The 21051-nt window shown below is 48.8% G+C and overlaps 1 protein-coding gene across 2 annotated transcripts; it reads left to right on the plus strand.

Annotated features, from left to right (window-relative positions):
* Nucleotides 1–1275: 1275 nt before the first annotated feature.
* LOC311515452 (uncharacterized protein C11orf97 homolog) lies at nucleotides 1276–19121 on the plus strand. Of its 2 annotated transcripts, none has more exons than XM_084618522.1 (4): nucleotides 1276–1461; nucleotides 7440–7544; nucleotides 16001–16126; nucleotides 17329–19121. In XM_084618522.1, the coding sequence occupies exons 1-4, from the start codon at nucleotides 1359–1361 to the stop codon at nucleotides 17331–17333; spliced, it is 339 nt and encodes a 112-aa protein (XP_084474648.1). In that variant the 5' UTR covers nucleotides 1276–1358; the 3' UTR covers nucleotides 17334–19121. The 2 variants fall into 2 exon arrangements, with proteins under 2 accessions (XP_084474648.1, XP_084474647.1); XM_084618521.1 differs by lacking the exon at nucleotides 1276–1461 and adding an exon at nucleotides 6185–6538.
* The last annotated feature ends 1930 nt before the right edge of the window (nucleotides 19122–21051 follow it).

Consider the following 21051-nt stretch of genomic DNA (forward strand, 5'->3'; position numbering starts at 1 on the left):
AGCATTTTTGTTTGTTACTGTGATGTATTTTCTGTAGGTCCTCTCCTTTAAATAGCTCTGCTTCTAAAAGGCCTAACACTGGCACCATGTAGAAATGTGGCAAAGGAAAGGTTAATTAGTGCAATGTGCATACTCCATGTCCAATATACTGACTTGCACAAACCTTTCAGATACAATAACAGTTAAAAACCCACCCCCCACTTTTAATTATAGTGGCCACAGGCGGTTTACAAGGTTGCAAAGAATTATTACATAGTTTGCCATAAGCCACAGAAACTGGATGTTCCTAGCCTTGAGCTAGAACCAATTCTAGCAATGGGACAAAAAGTGCAATCTGGTAAAAAAGGCAGTTTACCCAACTACCTTTACCTGGCCTATAAAACGTGTGGAAGACCCAAAAGGTGGGACAACAAAGGAGGAGGTGTGTGTTTATTTAATTAATTGATTTTACCCAAAATATTATTTCCTTAGCTTGTGATAGAGCCTCAAATGTGCTAGGGACTTTCCAAAGGCAGGGGAAGACCCAATCCCTGCCCAGAAGCATGTGCAGTCTCAAATGGGGGTTCTCAAAGGGGGGTCCTGACCCCTAACCCTCAGTTATTACAAGGGGAGTTGCCAGCTGTCAGCCTCTACCCCAAACCCCGCTTTGCTTCCAGCATTTATAATGGTATTAGACATATTAAAGCGTGTTTTTAATTTCGGGGGGGGGGGCCCACACTCAGAGGCTTGCTATGTGAAAGGGGTCACTAGTACAAAAGTTTGAGAACCACTGGTCTAAACAGCCAAAGGAAGAGGATGGAGCTGGAGTTTCCCATAGCTTCTGCTGCCTCAGACGCTATTTCAGGCGGCCAGGGGGCGGGCGAAGCAGGGGAGCAGCCGTCAGGACTCACTCGGTTTACCCCTGGCTGACCCTGAGCCACGCTCTTGGCCTCCCTTCCCCGCCTGGGCGCTGCTCCCCTACCTCAGGCAGGGCCTGGGGCGGGCAGGCGACGCTTGCAGCAGCCCCGCTTTGAGTGACCCTGGGACGAAACGTGCGAGCTGCCGCCGGAGCCGGGCGGCTTATGGAGCCGCCCTAACAGCCAGCGAGGGGAGAGCGGCGCCGCGCAGGGCCAGGAACGCCCTGAGCCTTCGCCCCCCGCCTTCCGCTCCCCCGGGCGGTGCCCTGCGGCCCAGCCCCGGGCTGCTCGGCCCCTCTCCCCGCGCCTCTGCCCAGAGCCCCGCGGCGGCCGAGCTCTCGCCCCCAGCCCCGGCCGCGCTGCTGTCCCCCGGGCTGCCGCTCCTCCCTCCCCCGCCCCGAGCTCCTATGGCAACGGGCGGGGCGCGGCCGGCAGAGCCGGGGCAGAGGCGGCGGCGGTGGCATGAGGGAGGCGGCCGCGGAGCCCCAGCAGGAGCCGGCGGCCGGGGATGCGGGAAACAGCGTCTGTGCGGAGCCGGCGGGGAGCGGCCACTGCGGCCAGCCCTGTGAGTGGTGGGGCCGCCCCCAGCCTTAGGGTCCCGTGGCCCCGCCAACCCTGCCCTGGGGCGTCCCGGCCGGCTCCCGTCCACCCCCCTGCAGGGGCACTGCCCTGCCCTGGTGTGTCTTGGCTCCCGTCCATCCCCCTGCAGGGGCACTGCCCTGCCCTGGTGTGTCTTGGCTCCCGTCCATCCCCCTGCAGGGGCACTGCCCTGCCCTGGTGTGTCTTGGCTCCCGTCCACCCCCTGCAGGGGCACTGCCCAGCCCTGGTGTGTCTTGGCTCCCGTCCATCCCCCTGCAGGGGCACTGCCCTGCCCTGGTGTGTCTTGGCTCCCGTCCACCCCCCTGCAGGGGCACTGCCCAGCCCTGGTGTGTCTTGGCTCCCGTCCATCCCCCTGCAGGGGCACTGCCCTGCCCTGGTGTGTCTTGGCTCCCGTCCACCCCCCTGCAGGGGCACTGCCCTGCCCTGGTGTGTCTTGGCTCCCGTCCATCCCGCTGCAGGGGCACTGCCCTGCCCTGGTGTGTCTTGGCTCCCGTCCCTCCCCTGCAGGGGCACTGCCCAGCCCTGGTGTGTCTTGGCTCCCGTCCATCCCCCTGCAGGGGCACTGCCCTGCCCTGGTGAGTCTTGGCTCCCGTCCATCCCCCTGCAGGGGCACTGCCCTGCCCTGGTGTGTCTTGGCTCCCGTCCACCCCCCTGCAGGGGCACTGCCCTGCCCTGGTGTGTCTTGGCTCCCGTCCACCCCCTGCAGGGGCACTGCCCTGCCCTGGTGTGTCTTGGCTCCCGTCCATCCCCCTGCAGGGGCACTGCCCTGCCCTGGTGTGTCTTGGCTCCCGTCCACCCCCCGGCAGGGGCACTGCCCAGCCCTGGTGTGTCTTGGCTCCCGTCCGTCCCCCTGCAGGGGCACTGCCCTGCCCTGGTGTGTCTTGGCTCCCGTCCCTCCCCTGCAGGGGCACTGCCCAGCCCTGGTGTGTCTTGGCTCCCGTCCATCCCCCTGCAGGGGCACTGCCCTGCCCTGGTGTGTCTTGGCTCCCGTCCATCCCCCTGCAGGGGCACTGCCCAGCCCTGGTGTGTCTTGGCTCCCGTCCGCCCCCTGCAGGGGCACTGCCCTGCCCTGGTGTGTCTTGGCTCCCGTCCATCCCCCTGCAGGGGCACTGCCCTGCCCTGGTGTGTCTTGGCTCCCGTCCATCCCCCTGCAGGGGCACTGCCCTGCCCTGGTGTGTCTTGGCTCCCGTCCATCCCCCTGCAGGGGCACTGCCCTGCCCTGGTGTGTCTTGGCTCCCGTCCGCCCCCTGCAGGGCCACTGCCCTGCCCTGGTGTGTCTTGGCTCCCGTCCATCCCCCTGCAGGGGCACTGCCCTGCCCTGGTGTGTCTTGGCTCCCGTCCGCCCCCTGCAGGGGCACTGCCCTGCCCTGGTGTGTCTTGGCTCCCGTCCGCCCCCTGCAGGGGCACTGCCCTGCCCTGGTGTGTCTTGGCTCCCGTCCGCCCCCTGCAGGGGCACTGCCCTGCCCTGGTGTGTCTTGGCTCCCGTCCGCCCCCTGCAGGGGCACTGCCCTGCCCTGGTGTGTCTTGGCTCCCGTCCGCCCCCTGCAGGGGCACTGCCCTGCCCTGGTGTGTCTTGGCTCCCGTCCGCCCCCTGCAGGGGCACTGCCCAGCCCTGGTGTGTCTTGGCTCCCGTCCATCCCCCTGCAGGGGCACTGCCCTGCCCTGGTGTGTCTTGGCTCCCGTCCCTCCCCTGCAGGGGCACTGCCCAGCCCTGGTGTGTCTTGGCTCCCGTCCGCCCCCTGCAGGGGCACTGCCCTGCCCTGGTGTGTCTTGGCTCCCGTCCGCCCCCTGCAGGGGCACTGCCCAGTCCTGGTGTGTCTTGGCTCCCGTCCATCCCCCTGCAGGAGCACTGCCCTGCCCTGGTGTGTCTTGGCTCCCGTCCATCCCCCTGCAGGAGCACTGCCCTGCCCTGGTGTGTCTTGGCTCCCGTCCATCCCCCTGCAGGGGCACTGCCCTGCCCTGGTGTGTCTTGGCTCCCGTCCACCCCCCTGCAGGGGCACTGCCCAGCCCTGGTGTGTCTTGGCTCCCGTCCATCCCCCTGCAGGGGCACTGCCCTGCCCTGGTGTGTCTTGGCTCCCGTCCATCCCCCTGCAGGGGCACTGCCCTGCCCTGGTGTGTCTTGGCTCCCGTCCCTCCCCTGCAGGGGCACTGCCCAGCCCTGGTGTGTCTTGGCTCCCGTCCATCCCCCTGCAGGGGCACTGCCCTGCCCTGGTGAGTCTTGGCTCCCGTCCATCCCCCTGCAGGGGCACTGCCCTGCCCTGGTGTGTCTTGGCTCCCGTCCACCCCCCTGCAGGGGCACTGCCCTGCCCTGGTGTGTCTTGGCTCCCGTCCACCCCCTGCAGGGGCACTGCCCTGCCCTGGTGTGTCTTGGCTCCCGTCCATCCCCCTGCAGGGGCACTGCCCTGCCCTGGTGTGTCTTGGCTCCCGTCCACCCCCCGGCAGGGGCACTGCCCAGCCCTGGTGTGTCTTGGCTCCCGTCCATCCTCTGCAGGGGCACTGCCCTGTCCTGGTGTGTCTTGGCTCCCGTCCATCCCCCTGCAGGGGCACTGCCCTGCCCTGGTGTGTCTTGGCTCCCGTCCATCCCCCTGCAGGGGCACTGCCCTGCCCTGGTGTGTCTTGGCTCCCGTCCATCCCCCTGCAGGGGCACTGCCCTGCCCTGGTGTGTCTTGGCTCCCGTCCGCCCCCTGCAGGGCCACTGCCCTGCCCTGGTGTGTCTTGGCTCCCGTCCATCCCCCTGCAGGGGCACTGCCCTGCCCTGGTGTGTCTTGGCTCCCGTCCATCCCCCTGCAGGGGCACTGCCCTGCCCTGGTGTGTCTTGGCTCCCGTCCGCCCCCTGCAGGGCCACTGCCCTGCCCTGGTGTGTCTTGGCTCCCGTCCATCCCCCTGTAGGGGCACTGCCCTGCCCTGGTGTGTCTTGGCTCCCGTCCGCCCCCTGCAGGGCCACTGCCCTGCCCTGGTGTGTCTTGGCTCCCGTCCGCCCCCTGCAGGGGCACTGCCCTGCCTTGGTGTGTCTTGGCTCCCGTCCGCCCCCTGCAGGGGCACTGCCCTGCCCTGGTGTGTCTTGGCTCCCGTCCATCCCCCTGCAGGGGCACTGCCCTGCCCTGGTGTGTCTTGGCTCCCGTCCGCCCCCTGCAGGGGCACTGCCCTGCCCTGGTGTGTCTTGGCTCCCGTCCGCCCCCTGCAGGGGCACTGCCCTGCCCTGGTGTGTCTTGGCTCCCGTCCGCCCCCTGCAGGGGCACTGCCCAGCCCTGGTGTGTCTTGGCTCCCGTCCGCCCCCTGCAGGGGCACTGCCCTGCCCTGGTGTGTCTTGGCTCCCGTCCGCCCCCTGCAGGGGCACTGCCCAGCCCTGGTGTGTCTTGGCTCCCGTCCGCCCCCTGCAGGGGCACTGCCCTGCCCTGGTGTGTCTTGGCTCCCGTCCATCCCCCTGCAGGAGCACTGCCCTGCCCTGGTGTGTCTTGGCTCCCGTCCATCCCCCTGCAGGGGCACTGCCCTGCCCTGGTGTGTCTTGGCTCCCGTCCGCCCCCTGCAGGGGCACTGCCCAGTCCTGGTGTGTCTTGGCTCCCGTCCATCCCCCTGCAGGAGCACTGCCCTGCCCTGGTGTGTCTTGGCTCCCGTCCATCCCCCTGCAGGAGCACTGCCCTGCCCTGGTGTGTCTTGGCTCCCGTCCATCCCCCTGCAGGGGCACTGCCCTGCCCTGGTGTGTCTTGGCTCCCGTCCACCCCCTGCAGGGGCACTGCCCTGCCCTGGTGTGTCTTGGCTCCCGTCCATCCCCCTTCAGGGGCACTGCCCTGCCCTGGTGTGTCTTGGCTCCCGTCCATCCCCCTGCAGGGGCACTGCCCTGCCCTGGTGTGTCTTGGCTCCCGTCCGCCCCCTGCAGGGGCACTGCCCTGCCCTGGTGTGTCTTGACTCCCGTCCATCCCCCTGCAGGAGCACTGCCCTGCCCTGGTGTGTCTTGGCTCTCGTCCATCCCCCTGCAGGGGCACTGCCCTGCCCTGGTGTGTCTTGGCTCCCGTCCATCCCCCTGCAGGAGCACTGCCCTGCCCTGGTGTGTCTTGGCTCCCGTCCATCCCCCTGCAGGGGCACTGCCCTGCCCTGGTGTGTCTTGGCTCCCGTCCGCCCCCTGCAGGGGCACTGCCCTGCCCTGGTGTGTCTTGGCTCCCGTCCACCCCCTGCAGGGGCACTGCCCTGCCCTGGTGTGTCTTGGCTCCCGTCCATCCCCCTGCAGGGGCACTGCCCTGTCCTCGGGTCCCAGCTCCCATCCACTGCCCTGCCGTCGGGTCTCATCTCCCCATCCATCCCCCAGCAGGGCTGGTGCCCTGCCCCACCCCTGTGGTCACATGTCCCATTCATTCCCCCTGCAAAGGGCACTGTCCTGCCCTGGAATCCCATCTCACTATCCATCCCCCTTCAAGTGGGACTGCCTGCTCTGTGGGCACAGCCTTGGCCCTGGTGGTGTCACTCCAGCCCTCTTCGGAGGGGCGGGGTGTCTCACCCCATCTTTTCCAGCCCTTCAATGTGGGTGAGATTGCCTCCCCATGGGGTCCCAAACAACCCATCATTTTCCTTTCCCTAGTATAGTCGTTCTCAACGTTTGGTCCATGAACCCCTGATGGTCCACAGACTATTTAAGGGTTCCATGAAAGACTTTGACTGAAAACTGACTGAATCTGTTCAGCTATATATACAGACAATAGATTTTCAAAGGGGTCCACACCTCCATTTGAAATGTTTTAGAGGTCTGCACATGAAAAAAGATTGAAGACCACTGCCCTAGTGCAGTGGTCTCCAAAGTTTTTGGATCGTGCACCCCCACGGTGCTGCTGAAGAAAGGAGAGGGGAAGACTTACCACAGAGGGGAACACTTGCCGCAGGTGTGCCGCCGAAGATGGGAGAGGGGAAGACCTGTCGCGGGCGTGCTGCCAGAGAGGAAGGCCTGCTGCAGTCGTGCAGAGCTGCTACTGAAGAAAAAAAATGGCGAAGTGCCGTCCGGCAGTGCTCCTCCTGCTGTGCGCCCCCTGGGATCCTCTGGCTCACCCCCTGGGGTGTGTGCACCCCACTTTGGAGACTACTGCTCTAGTGGTCTCCCCCCTTCCCAGCTCATCGTTCCCTGCAGTGCCTTTCCTTGAGGGTGTCTTCCCATATCTCCCTGTAGGGGCACCTCACTATTCCTGTGTAGTCTCTCCTGCCCCTTCACTCTTCCTCCTGGGGGTCTTTTCCTACCCCATCCGCACCCTGTAGTGAGCAGTAGCCTTCACCAGGGAGTCTCAGACATCCCCACCCTGCCGAGGACTCTGTCTTTTCCTTGGGCAGGGGTGTGACCTGCCCGTTTACCCTGCACTGCCATTCCCCTGGGTTCTCTATGTGCTGGAACAACATCACGGGGTCATGGTGCATGTACGCTGCAAATGGTGGCCCATGACAGCAAGTCTCAGAGCCCAGGTCTACAGACTCTGGCTCATTGAGCTCACAATAGAGTGCTAAAGATAACTGCAGCTCACAGAGGCCCTGGGGAGCGGATAGGGGTAGGGGCTCTAGCACAAGCTGCAATGTCTACATAGCTGTTTTTAGCGCTGTAGCATGAGCCCGAGTCTGTAGACCTCGGACTCCAAGACTCACTGCCACAGGCTGCTGTTTGTAGTTTAGATGTACTGTACCATAGTCTCAAAAGTTGCAGTGCCATGTTCAGTGAATCCAAGCACAGTCTTGCACTTTCTGAACCCTGCAAAGGTTTGCAAACAGTTCCCCTTTGGCCATAATATTGGGAGCCATGGTGCCACCCAAGCTTGGAATATCTGGACCTGACTGCATACCTCTGGATATCTCTAAATGATGAGAAGTGGGAAGGTGTATTAAAAACACTAATAGAATAGGATAAAACAAGATGTACATTAACAGTTTGGGGCTTTAAAGTAACCAATTTTTTGCAATATGTTTTGCAAACAGGGAAGAAATTTGTATATGTTGAGCCACCTAAGAGAGTTAAGGAAGTACTTGAAGAAGAGCTTTATTTTCGGAGAGATGGATGCCAAATTAAACATCCAGCTGCAGGTAATCTCTGTAGTCAGAAAATAAGAAGTGTTTGTTTGGGAAATGGAATCTAAAATGCTGATGAGAGAGTATGCTGAAAACCAGGTCAGTTCATTAAAGCAAAGCCATGATGTTGATTATCATCCTTATGGGAATGTACAGAACTTGGAGAAATCCTTATGGCCCGTTATTTGTTCCATCATTCTAAAACTTGGGGAACATACAGAGTACATAGAAGTCCATGCAATTCATCAGCTTGACATTATGCAACATAGAACCCGGAAAAGACCATGTGATTCAGTAACCTGATATTTCTCAAATTTTCTCGTGGCAAATATACCTATGTTACCTTCTTGACACCATTGCAGAGAGAAAATAGCTCTTTCCCTTTGTTTCTTAAACACTGAGTTCAGCATATTTCTAACTCCATATTTTATGAAATTAAATTGCAGCTACTCAGACTATGGATTTAGGAACTTGTCTGATTTGCTTGTGGTCATGCAAGAGGTTTATGCTACTCTTGAATTCCCATTTGAAGTGTAATCACAAGGGGCAGAAGAGTGTTTTAAAATATGACACCTAGACTACAAGAGGCAAAGAGATCTCTGCTTCTCAGTCAGCTCTGCAACTTGCCACGTGGGATATGAATGTTATTTTCAGTGTATCGGTTTCCATGACATTTCAGTCTTTCCATTGAGCAAATCAGACTGCTACAGAACCAGGATCTGCAGCAACTTTTTAGGGCTTGCATGGCCCCAATGGTGCTTTCTGGATAAGACCCAGAGTGTGTTTAAATAAATCCTATGGCAGGTCTCAAAACATACCTTGAGTATCATTTTCTTCAATTAATATGCTTCGGTCTATACCTAGTTAAAATCATTTTAAGAACATATGATCCGTCTATTTTTAAGTCACATGTTCAAAAACATATCCTTGTGGCTATTTTATTGTTTAAGATCTCTCCAGCCTTGATTTGTGTCTCCCTGAGTCTATTAATAGAGTTTCCCAAATCCCATCATTTGAGACTAAAATTGTCCTGCACAAACAAGGCTACTGTTTCTTCTGTAGCATCCTGTTTTAGCGCTGCTAGTGATTGTATATCACATAAAGAGGGTGCTTCCGTAACAATCATTTTCTGGATAGGTTTCACTTATGCTACTGTTATACTGTACTTTTCCTTTTGATATAGGACTTGGTTTTAAAAGATTAGATTTTTATCCATAAATGTTGATTCCACTGTACATACAGAAACTGATAAAAATAATTCCATTAATAATAAGCAAAATTTACCTATAGGCAAAGTAAGATAATGATAATAGATAAGAGTTTGATTTAAGAATATTTACTTTGAATATTTTGATATATGATGTTGACAATTTGTTTTTTAATACCTATAAAATAGGGCTGTCAAACAATTTTAAAAAATTGCAATTAATCACAAGATGAAAAAATAGTTACAATTAATTACAGTTTTAATTGCACTGTTAAACAATAATAGAATACCAATTTAATTATATTTGGATGTTTTTCTTTCTTTTCAAATAATATTGTTTTCAATTACAACACAGAATACAAAGTGTACAGTGCTTATTTTATTATTTCTATTACAGACATTTGCACTGTAAAAAAGATAAAAGATAGTATTTTTCAGTTCACCTCTTACAAGTACTATAGTGCAATCTCTTTATTGTGGAAGTGTAACTTACAAATGTGGAATTATTTATTTATTTATTTTTTACATAACTGCATTCAAAACCAAAACAATGTAAAACTTTAGAGCCTACAAATCCACTCAGTCTGCTACTTATTCATCCCATAGCTAAGACAAATGAGTTTGTTTATATTTGTAGATGATTAATGCTGCCTGCTTCTTATTTATAATGCCACCTGAAAGTGAGAACAGTCATTTGCATGGCATTGTAGTAGCCGGTGTTGCGAGGTATTTACGTGCCAGATATGCCTAAACATTCGCATGCCCCTTCGTGCTTCGACCACCATTCCAGAGGACATGCTTCCATGCTGATGGTGCTCATTAAAAAAATAATCTTGGGGGAGATTTCTAAAGATGCTGTCTGGTTCTTATTTACAATGTCACCTGAAAGTGAGAACAGGTGTGTTCTACTTGGTACGATCCAAAGCAGTGCGAACCGACGCACCTTCATTTTCGGCATCTGACTCAGATGCCACCAACAGACAGTTGATTTTCTTTGTTGGTGGTTTGGATACTGTAGTTTCGGAGTATTGCTCTTTTAAGACTTCCGACAACATGTTCCACACCTCATCCCTCTCAGATTTTGGAAGGCATTTCAGCTTCTTAAACATGGGGTTGCATGCTGTAGCTATCTTTAGAAATCTCACATTGGTACCTTCTTTGTATTTTGTCAAATCTGCGGTGAAAGTGTTCTTAAATTGAGCAACATATGTTGGGCCGTCATCTGAGGCTTCCATAACATGAAATATATGGCAGAATGTGGGTAAAATCACGAAGCATCGGAGTCACCCGATGAAGTGAGCTGTAGCTCATGAAAGCTTATGCTCAGATAAATTGTTTAGTCTCTAAGGTGCCACAAGTACTCCTTTTCTTTTTGCGAATACAGACTAACACGGCTGTTACTCTGAAACCTGTCATTAACAGGAGTTGTAAGTCTGCATTCCTGATCTGTTCCCGGTAAAAGCATCACACAGATAGAAGACCCTTTGTTCCCCCTGCTCCAGATTTGAAAGAATTTTGTCCTCTCATTGGTCATTTTGGGTCAGGTGCCAACTAGGTTACCTTAGCTTCTTAACCCTTTACAGGTGAATGGGTTTTGCCTCTGGCCAGGAGGGATTTTATAGCACTGTATACAGAAAGGTGGTTACCCTTCCCTTTATATTTATGACTGCATTATTTTTTTTTAACAAGCATCACTGTTCTCACGTTCAGGTGATACCATAAATAAGAAGTGGGCAGCATTATCTCCCATAAATGTAAACAAACTTGTTTGTCTTAGCAATTGGTTGAACAAATAGTAGGACTGAGTGGACTTGTAGGCTCTCAAGTTTTACATTGTTTTGTTTTTGAGCACAGCTTTGTAACAGAAAAGTCTACATTTGTAAGTTGCTCTTTCACGATAAAGAGATTGCACTATAATACTTGTATGAGGTGAATTGAAAAAATTCTATTTCTTTTGTTTATCTTTTTACAGAGCAAATATTTGTAATCGATATAATAATATAAAGTGAGCACTGTACACTTTGTATTCTGTGTTGTAATTGAAATCAATATATTTGAAAATGTAGAAAAGCATCCAAAATATTTATAATAAACAATAATAGAATACTAATTTAACAGTGCTATTAAAACTGCAATTAATCACAACTATTTTTTTAATCTAGTTAATTTGTTTTGTGTTAATTACTTGAGTTAACTGCAATTAATTGACAGCCCTTCTATAAAGCTTTAGCTTTTTGAATCTCAATGTTTACTGTCATTAAATAATTATTATGTGATCTGGCCCAGGATTTCCTGCAGCTGTGAAAATTCAAATCAATAAAAATAAAAACATGCTTAAAAACAAATATTGATATTATCCATCGAAATTATTGTGCCAAGCTTGTATGTGACCAAAAGCTAAATTCAGAGGTAAGTCTAAGAAGTATCCTCCATCTTCCCACCCCTTGAATATGTAAATTACACCCCTCTAGATTCACTGTAACTCAGGTTTTATCGTCACTGCAAAAAAGGTGTGTTTTTTTACATTGCGAAAGCTATCTCAATGTAAAATCCTAATGGAGACCTGACATAGGTAGTTTTACCTATAGCTATACCAATATAGCTACTCAGGGTCAATACACCCCCTTGAGAACTAGCTATATTGAGTTAAAACTACAGTGCTTTGTCTCCACTAGGATTTTACACTCAGATGGCTATCGCAGTGTAAAAACACAACCTTTTTTCCAGTGAAAACATGGGAGGCTATGTTTTCAACTCTCCTACCATACAGTTTGGTTGCTAAACATTAATCTTGTGTGTTCCCAATATACCTTAAATTCCCTTTCTGTGAAGAACAAACATACATCCTCCACCCTGAATGGAGACTTTGGGGCAAGAGTTCCTGACTCCTACCAAGTCCTTATTATGCAACATTGCAATGGTCTTTGGACAAAGAGAGTGAGACCACTAACTTGCAGACTCAAGATCCAATCTTGCATTCCTTGCATACATACTCAATATTCCATTGAAGTCAGTGTGAGTTTCGGGTGGGCTAGAAGGGCAAGATTTTGCCCTCAAGGCATGAGAGGATCACATTGCAGTTTAAAAAGATCCATAGTAATATACCAGATTAGGAATAAGGAAGGAGGGTGTTTGGCAGATCCCACTGAAACATTCTTGGAACATTTTTTAGCTGATGTCACTAACTGGCTTTTCATTATTAAATTGCTTTTGAAATCTCCATTGACTAGACTGAAAGGCATCTCAGCATATTTTTTGTTTGCTTATTTAATTATTGTTTAACCTTTATATTAGAGTTGTTTCATGACTATGTATTCCTACAGCTAAACCCAGCAGCTCTGACTGGTAGCTGATGTGAAGGATTATTGATAAATGAAGCTTAAACAGTTCCTTTTTGCAATCTGTTCTCTCAGGCTGTTTTTTCCTGCTCAATGGGCAATCGCAGATTTGGCCAAACTCCCAGTGAATGCAAGAGCAGTTTCTAGTAAGGTGAACGAATCTGCACCTACAGGACTTTGAGTCACCACATAATAAATATAAACCTCTTTATTGTTCTTCCACATTTTTACTTAATCCCTTTCAACGCCTCCTTTACCTGCCTTTTAAACGTTAGTGAGATTTTGAATGTTTTCCAGCTGACTGAGAGCACCACACTGTTATCTAGCAATATTGCTGTCTAGCTGTGAAATGTTAGGTAGCATAAAATCATTGATGTTAGAGATGGAAAAGGCCATGTAGGTCATTCAGTACATCTCCCTGCGGGTGCAAGATTGTACCTTCAGTACATTTTAATCAAATATTTGCACAAATATTAAAACCAATGTGTTATTTTTGGGGTGAACATTAGTTTTAAAATTATTTGATGAATCTACCATACCTACTTAGTTCATCCAGGAAGTCTGTTTTTACAGCATATCTACCAGGTCCATCCACCCATTCTGTAATAGAATCCACACATTCGCTTCCCTTATGTAAATGGTTGTTTGAATGAACATATTAATGAGATATCTGTCTAATTATGTAACAGGCAGGGGCTAGTAAAATGCATTTAAATCCGCACAAGACCATTAGAGGGTCTGATCCAGGAAAGTACTGAGAGTTCTCAACTTCCACTGACTGCACTGTGGGTTGAGAATGCACTGTATAACAAGGGACTGGATCCTTAGTTTTTAATAGGCTTATACAGTTAATTGTAATAGTGTCCTGCTCCTCATACATAGTATCACAAAAGGCTTTTTCTTTAATCATTACAACATGCTCGTTAATATCGTCACAGTACTAGGGTAAAATCAGTCTGAATTCCTATTAATAAAACTCTTTCCACATGAGTTATTCCTTTTTCAAAAATCTCTCCAAGCTTACGGAGAGTTGAATTTTCTGTTATTTTAAAATATGCTTGCACCTGAGTTAATGTCTGTTTAAAAACCTTGTTCCTGTCTGCACCCACTCATCCTGCTATTTCCTGTAGAAGCTCTTGATTTTTCAGGGGGCTGGGTGGGCAATCATCTTTGATAAAAAGACTTTATCCTTAGATGGGAGGAGATATAGAAAGGCACTGTTTCTATTGTAACATAAATCACCAGCACACTTGGAATTGAAAGTTACCATTGGTAGGGAGACAAGGTGGGTGAGGTAATATCTTATATTGAACCAACTTCTGTTGGTGAGGTCTGGTCTGCGCTACATACCTATATCGGTATAGCTGTATCGCTATGGGGTATGAAAAATCCACTCTCCTGAGTGACGTAGTTATACTGATTTTTATCCTCCATGCAGACAGCACTATGTCGGTGGGAGAGCTTCTTCTGCGGACATAACTACCGCCTCTCAGGGAGGTGGATTAACCATGCTGACAGAAGAGCTCTGTCCTGTCGGAGTAGAGCGTCTTCATTAAAGTGCTACAGTGGCGCAACTGCATCGGCAAAGATGCGCTGATGCAGTGTTTTAAGTGTAGGCTTGTCCTGAGAGACAAGCTATCAAGCCACACAGAACTCTTCTTCAGGACTGGGAAAGGAACTCCCAGAGTCACAGCAAAATGCCAGGTGGAATAGAGTGTTTAGCATAGGTAGTTAGCACATAGTATAAGGGACCATTCAAGCTAGAGTGGCCCGTTAACAATCTCTGCAGTCATAGGACAAAAAGAGGGGGTTAGTGGGCTACAGATTGTTGTAATAAGCCATAAATCCAGCATCTCTGTTCAATTCATGATTTTTGGTGTCCAATTGAGTAATGAATTTAAGCTCCCAGCCTCGTCTTTTGAAAGTGTTGTGCAGGTTTCTTTTGAGGATGAGGGCTGATAGGTCAGATATAGAGTTCACCCACAGGGCGTTTTTGTGTTTTAACAAAAGGTTTGTTGTTGTCTTTTAATGTTTTCCTGTGTAAATTTATTCCAGAGCATAATGATTGTCTGGTTTCACACACAGAGTTGCTATTTTGGCATTTAGTGCACTGGATGAGGGATGCCACACATAGGTGCTGGAACTGAGGGTGCTGCTGCACCCCTTGGCTTGAAGTGGTTTCCATCATTTACTGTTTGGTTCAGTGGCTCTCAGCACCCCCACTATACAATTTTTTCCAGCACCTCTGACACCACATGTTGTGATAGGCATGTGTAGGACCATGGATCTTGAAAAGTGTTTTGTAGGGGGTGTTCATCATTATAGTAGTGGAGATATGTCTGCAGGTTTTGCATCTGTTGTTCTGGCAGGGTCTGCTGCCCCTTTGAATTGGTGTGTCTTTCACGATAGGATCCCCATCAAGTATGGGTTGATAGTTGTTTGATGATACACTAAGACTGTGAGTTGGTCATGGAGGTCACAGATTCCGTGATTTTGCATGACCTCCATAACTTCAGCCCTGCACAGCAGGGCTCAGGCTGTTGGTGCCAGGTTGCGGGGTTCGGGCTTCCATGATTTATTGTTTATTGCCTGCGTCCTGTCTGTGACTTTTACTAAAAATACCCATGACAAAATCTTAGCCTTATTATACTGCGTGTGGATTCCAGTGTGGGGTGGTAGGTGGCAACTAGTAGTATGTGGTCAGAAGGGATTTTATTTTTGTATTGAAGCAGATTCTCTTCGGGCATTTGGGGGACTCATTCCCTGATGTAATCTACTTCTCTGGTGGAGTGTCCTTGGTTGGTGAAGGTAGTTTTGAGTATTTTAAGGAGTATATCCTGGACTTTCTCCTCAGAGCATATTCTGTGGTATCTGAGTGTCTGGCTGTAGATAACAGATTTCTTGGTGTGTTTGGGGTGGTTACTGGATCTATGAAGGTAGGTGTGGTGATCTGTGAGTTTCTTGTATATAGTTATCTGTAGGGTTCCATTGTTGAAGCTGATCATGGTGTCTAGGAAGTTGATGCTGGTATGGGAGTGTTCTAGAGAGAGTTTAATGGACTGGTGATGACTGTTGAAGTTGTGATGGAAATCTATGAGGGAGTTTAAGTCATCTCTTCAAAGGATGAAAATATCATCAGTGTATCTCAAGTATATTTTTGGTTTGTGGTGCATTTGCCCAGAAATTCTTCTTCAAGGTGGCCCAAGAAGAGGTTGGCATATTGGGGAGCCATCCTCGTACCTCTGGCTGTTCCCATGTTATGGACGTGTTTGTTGTTGAATGTAAAAATTGTTATGGATGAGGATGAAATGGATTAGTTTAGTGATGTGTTTGGGGTGGATAGCCCAGAGTTGTCTATTGTCTTGTAAATATGTGAGGCAAACAGCTATGCTGTCATTGTGAGGGATGTTGACATATAGGGAAGTGAGATCCATGGTGGCAAGGATGGTGTACTGAGGTAGGTTATTAACGTTGCAGCATTTGTGGCGGAAGTTGGTTATGTCCTGGAGGAAGCTGGGCCTTGGTATGGTGAGTGGTTTGAGGATGGTTTCTATGAGTCCCTATATTCCTTAGTAAGAGTGCCATGGCTGGTAGAAGGTCCCTCGTGTGGGTTCTTGGAGGATGAGTTTGTAGAGCTTCTCTTGGTGTTGTTTGGGGAAGGAGTTAATGAAAACCTTAAATTCAATAACTGTTGATCTAAAATGTTAGAAAATTAAAGTATGTTAAGTAAATTGTGTGCTATATCTTTTGTGTAGTGTTCGTCTGTTTCTAGTAAATTATCTTGTTTCTGTTCATTACGTTGACCAAAGATATTTGTTTTAAAAGTGGTTTATATTAATTCTTTTACAGCAGCCTAGGTGAAAAGTAAAACAAACCAAGCTAGAATAATCCATTTTAATGGTATTGTTCTAATACATTTTTAACAGTGGCTCTGGAAGGAATATGGAGTTTGAAAAGAAATTTCTCCATGGGAGGCTTGAAGCCAACATCACAGAACAGAAACACTTTACTTTCACAGCCCAAGTACTATTCCAGGCACGGAGGAATAAGAAGTAAGAGACAGTAATCAGTAGATTTCAACTGTAACACCTCATTTTGCAATATTAGGATGACACTGTTTTATAATACACTACAAACCTATTAAACAGTTAGCAATTGTACCTTGCTTGGTTTTATTCTGTTTACCTAGGTACCTATATGGCCCCCATCACCATAGCATCTTGGCATTTTTTAACAGATCAACAACCTCTTCTTTTCCTTCAGCAAATAGCAGGGCACTGGGTTACAGACCCTACATGGGAAAGTTGCTTAGTGCTGCTTTATTGAGTCACCTTAACCTCATGTGCTAAGGACTTTGCTTGAAGATGTAGAATACTTACTTTTTATTCATGTTGGTGGGTGGCTCTTAATAGCTCTATGTGGCTCCTGAGTCACACTTGCTTTCCTCTCTTCGTGGGATTCAGAGTTTTCTGCAGGTCTTGGAATGCTGTGACCCCCATCCTCTGCACATCTCCCATTGGGGAGATACGAGGTTGGGGTGAGATCTCGGTCATTTCCTTCTTTGTATGTTGGGAGGGTAGTGGGCAGCTTGGGGAGGTTTCTCTTTTCCCTTACAATCCCCAAGGGGCCTCTTCAGTCCGATGGGCCTGTCCTCTCCCAGCTATCAGCATAGCATGCTCAGTATGCCCAGCAGCTCTCTTCCTGAGGAATTTGTAGACTTTGTGGTGGGGAGAAAGCTGCCAAGCTCAGGGGCATACAGAGTTTATAAGCTCTGTCAGGGCAGTGCTGCTAGGGCCAGGGGGACCATGCAGAGTTCATACTCTCTGCATACTGTGTGGTTAAGTGGGGCTCCTCTTCACCAGGCTGGGGAGTGGGCACTCCAGGCAGGACTTGCTTCAGCTCTTCTGTAGCAGCTCTCTCCTCCTGCCCGGGCATGTGATTCTGTGATTAACCTATTATCGATCCCATAAGAACTCATTTTTGGGGGGCCCATAAATTGTTGGCTTACACACGGTATCTACACCTTATTTCTCCCCAACCTCCACGGTTATTCTCCTTCCCTCAAAGGTTGCATGCTTTGCTGTGTGCACTGCTCCACAGTGGATTTCAACACCCTGTGCTTGCTTTGTCTTGTCCTGCTTCCTTACAAATATAAAATGTGCTAGAATTCTGAGGCAAAGGCTGTTTAAAAATATCCCCTGCCAAGTAAAATCTGTACTAATTTCTGTTGTTTCCATATATTTTTTCCCTCTAGGATAGCTCCAATGAAAAGCAACTTCTCCCTTTCTGGAGGACATGGGTCAGGGCAGGCACCTCCATGTGTTACCAAGCCTACGATTATTTTGTTCCAGCAAACTCAAAGTACCATGATATAGACTGTGTATTATATTTTGTACAATAAAATAATAAAGCCATCTTATTGGCACCTGATCAGCTCTAACTACAGAGCGCTGTAGCTAGAAGGTGTTGAATGTGCAAAGGCTTGATTGCCAAACCTGTCTATTTGCAGGCATTGGCAAGTAAAGATCAGTCACTCAGGTTTATTGATGGTTTTTTACCTCAAATTAACATATTGGGCAAATGATCTTGTACTAAGGTCTTGTCTACATAGAAAAATTGTAGCAGTATAGTTAAAGTGGCACATTTTCCCTAGTGTGGATGCAGTTATAGACATATAAAGTGCTTATCCCAGTAGAGCTTTTTTCCATATGGGAAGGGGCTGGAGAATAAGCAATAGTGATATAAGACACCTTTATACTGGTATAACTGTGTCCACACTATAGGTTATAGTGGTATAGCTAGTTCAGTAAAAAATCACACCCACAGCTGATAGTTATCCCAATACTATGTGATCTGGCTTCAGCTCTCATGCTCACCAACACATCCCCCTTCACACATACATACAGCAATGACAGCACCAGCTGTACACTCCCTTTCACCTGAGAGCGACTGGAGGAATGCTCAAGTTGGGGGAAAGAGAAGCTGGTGAGATCCTAGGGTAGAGAAGAGAGGAACTGGAGACAGACTAGGGTAATGGGGCAAGGTTGAAAAATAAGGGGCATAGGCAAGGAGCCTGAGAAATTTAATGGAGGAATAAGGGGATCCCCAGGAAAAAGAGGGAGGGGGCAAAAGAATGGAAACCAGAGGTGTGAGGGAACAGGCAAATATCCTGGGGGTAGAGAGACAGGGAAAATTCATGGGAAAGAATGGGACGAGGGGAAGGAGAGAGAGGAGGACCATCCGGAGACCATGCAATATAGGGGAGAAGCAAGAAGGAACAGAGAGACAAGGGAGGCCAAAGTAGGAAAGAGCAGAAGAGGAAGAATAAGGGGACAGAGGCAACCTAGGGAGAACAAGCAGGGTAGATAACAGAACGGGGCAAATAGGAGAGAGGCAAAGAAGGAGAGGGAGATGCTGCTTTTCAGGGGAAGGAAAGATTCAAATAAGAAAATTAAATAGAAATGAAGGAGAAGCAATAAAATGGATAAAAGAAGAGAGAAAAGGAGGTGGTAAGAAGTGGAAAAGAGGGAGAATCAAGAAGAGATACCTACAATGCAGACATTAGTGAATTTCCTGTATATATTACTGCTGCTATATTTTATTGTCTTTCCTTGACATTTGTCCTGTGGCCTGAATTTTCAAAAGCAAATAGGTTTTGGGTGTCCAACTTGAGACACCTTAGAGGGACTTGGTTTTCACAAAACGCTGAGCACCTGCCCTGTCAAAATCTGAGCCTTTTTTGGTCTCTCCAGTTGGCTGCTCCAAATCACTAGTCACTTCTGAAAATGTAGGCCTGCCCATCTAAAGTGTTGGGCTCACTGTTCTGCTCAGTTGTTACTTAACGTTATATTTCTTAGTCACCTGATATTACTGTAACATCCATCTCTGAGCTGAAAGGAAACCTGCATGTATCTTGGCCAGCACAACTCCACAATACAAGATGCCTTTGCCACGTGTGAACAGTGAAATGTGTTTGAGGGTAAAGTGTAGTTAATGCTGGTATTTTTGGCCCTCTTTCTGGCAATTTTACTGTAAAGTGATACCAATCCCCACAGCAAGATTATAAAACAATTGACAAGTGTTTTAACCTCCTTTGTCTGGGCTCATTTATTGATGGCAGCATCTTGTAGGCCCAAAATTATAATATTGTGAATCAAGATCCTCATTTAATAAAGGTTGAACATAACCACCCCCCCATAATGTCTAATATTTACACAGCAAAGTTATTCTGGTGTTAAAGAGAATAGAAATGGGCACCAGGGAACCCAGAAATAGTAAATCCATTAACTGCAGCCTTTAGGCATTATTACAGTGAGGTAAAAAGAAATGGTTAATGAGAAATCCATTACTTATTGATAGGAACAGTTACAGCATATTCCCAACTACTTGTTTCACAGTTTACTCCAGGTTGAATAACCTTTAGCCCTTATCCCAGAGTTTTCATCTTCAGAGAACTTCACAAGTATTCTCACAACACACTTGTGAAGTAAGCAAATATTATTTTCATTTTACAGATGGGCAAACTGAGGCATGGGGGTTAAGTGACTTGCCTGAGGTCGATGAGGGAGCTGGAGCTCAGGAGTTCCTGGCTCCTTATACTTTATGCAGGCTGCTAGTCCATACCTTTCATGTGGCCTGATCCTGAGAGGTGCTGGGCACATGCAGCTGCCACGGTCTTGCTGAGGATACACCCTTAAAACCATCAGTTAACATAATAATGAACCAAACATGAAAATTTGCCTCTTTTCTAAGAACAGAGTTGTTATTGTCTTCATTTCACAATGACGAGTGCTAAATTCCATATGAACAGTCTTCCTTTTTACCCAACAGCCATATTAATCATCCACGTCCACATTACCTTGGGTCTTTTCCATACTAATCTGGCCCACCCTTAATCCAGCCAAAAAACTGCTGACAAAATCATCTTTCATTCCTGTTACTTTGCTCCCTCTGCAACTCCTGTCTTTGGTCTGAAGTAAATGGGATGAAATTCAATAAGGGCACTGCAAAGTACTCCACTTAGCAAGGAGCTATCAGTTGCACACATACAAAACGGGAAATGACTGCCTAGGAAGGAGTACTGCGGAAAGGGATCTGGGGGTCGTAGTGGACCACAAGCTAAATATGAGTCAACAGTGTAATGCTGTTGCAAAACAAGCAAATATCATTCTGGGAAGTATTAGCAGGAGTGTTGTAAGAAGACGAGAAGTAATTCTTGTGCTCTACTCCACACTGATTAGGTCTTTACTGGAATATTGTGTTCAGTTCTAGGTGCCACATTTCAGGAAAGTTTGGACAAATTGGAGAGAGTCCAGAGAAGAGCAAAAAAAAAAAAATGATTAAAGGTCTAGAAAACATGACCTATGAGGGAAGATTGAAAAAAATGGGTTTGTTTAGTCTGGAGAAGAGAAGACTGAGAAGGGGCCATGATAACAGTTTTCAAGTACCTAAAAGGTTGTTACAAGGAAGAGGGAGAAAAACTGTGCTCCTTAACCTCTGAGGACAGGACTAGAAGCAATGGGGTTAAATTGCAGTCAGGGCGGTTTAGGTTGGACATTAGGAAAAACTTTCTAGCTGTCAGGGTGGTGAAGCACTGGAATAAACTGGCTCAGGAGGTTGTGGGATCTCCATCATTGGAGGTTTTTAAGAGAAGCTTTGAGAAACACCAGTCAGGGATGGTCTAGATCAGGGGTCTTCATTGCAAGGCCTGTGAGCCAGTGGCGGCTCCCATTGACCCGAAACACAGCTCCCTAAGTTCCCTCTAAGCTGCGTGGCCCCACAGCAGGCTATAAATAGCTGTGCAGCAGCTCTAAAGGGCAACACAGCGGGAACCTGGAGAGGAGAGAGGTAGGAGGTGGGTGGGAGCTCCCATGCTGCCTGCCAGCAGAGAGAGGGCTAGGGGAATCCTGAGGCCCCAGCCCCGGAGCAGCCTGCCTGCGCCCCAAAATCCTCATCCACAGCCCCATCCCAGAGCCAG

This window comes from Lepidochelys olivacea (assembly GCF_965140295.1).
Source record: "Lepidochelys olivacea isolate rLepOli2 genome assembly, chromosome: 1".
Taxonomy (NCBI): Eukaryota; Metazoa; Chordata; order Testudines; family Cheloniidae; genus Lepidochelys; species Lepidochelys olivacea.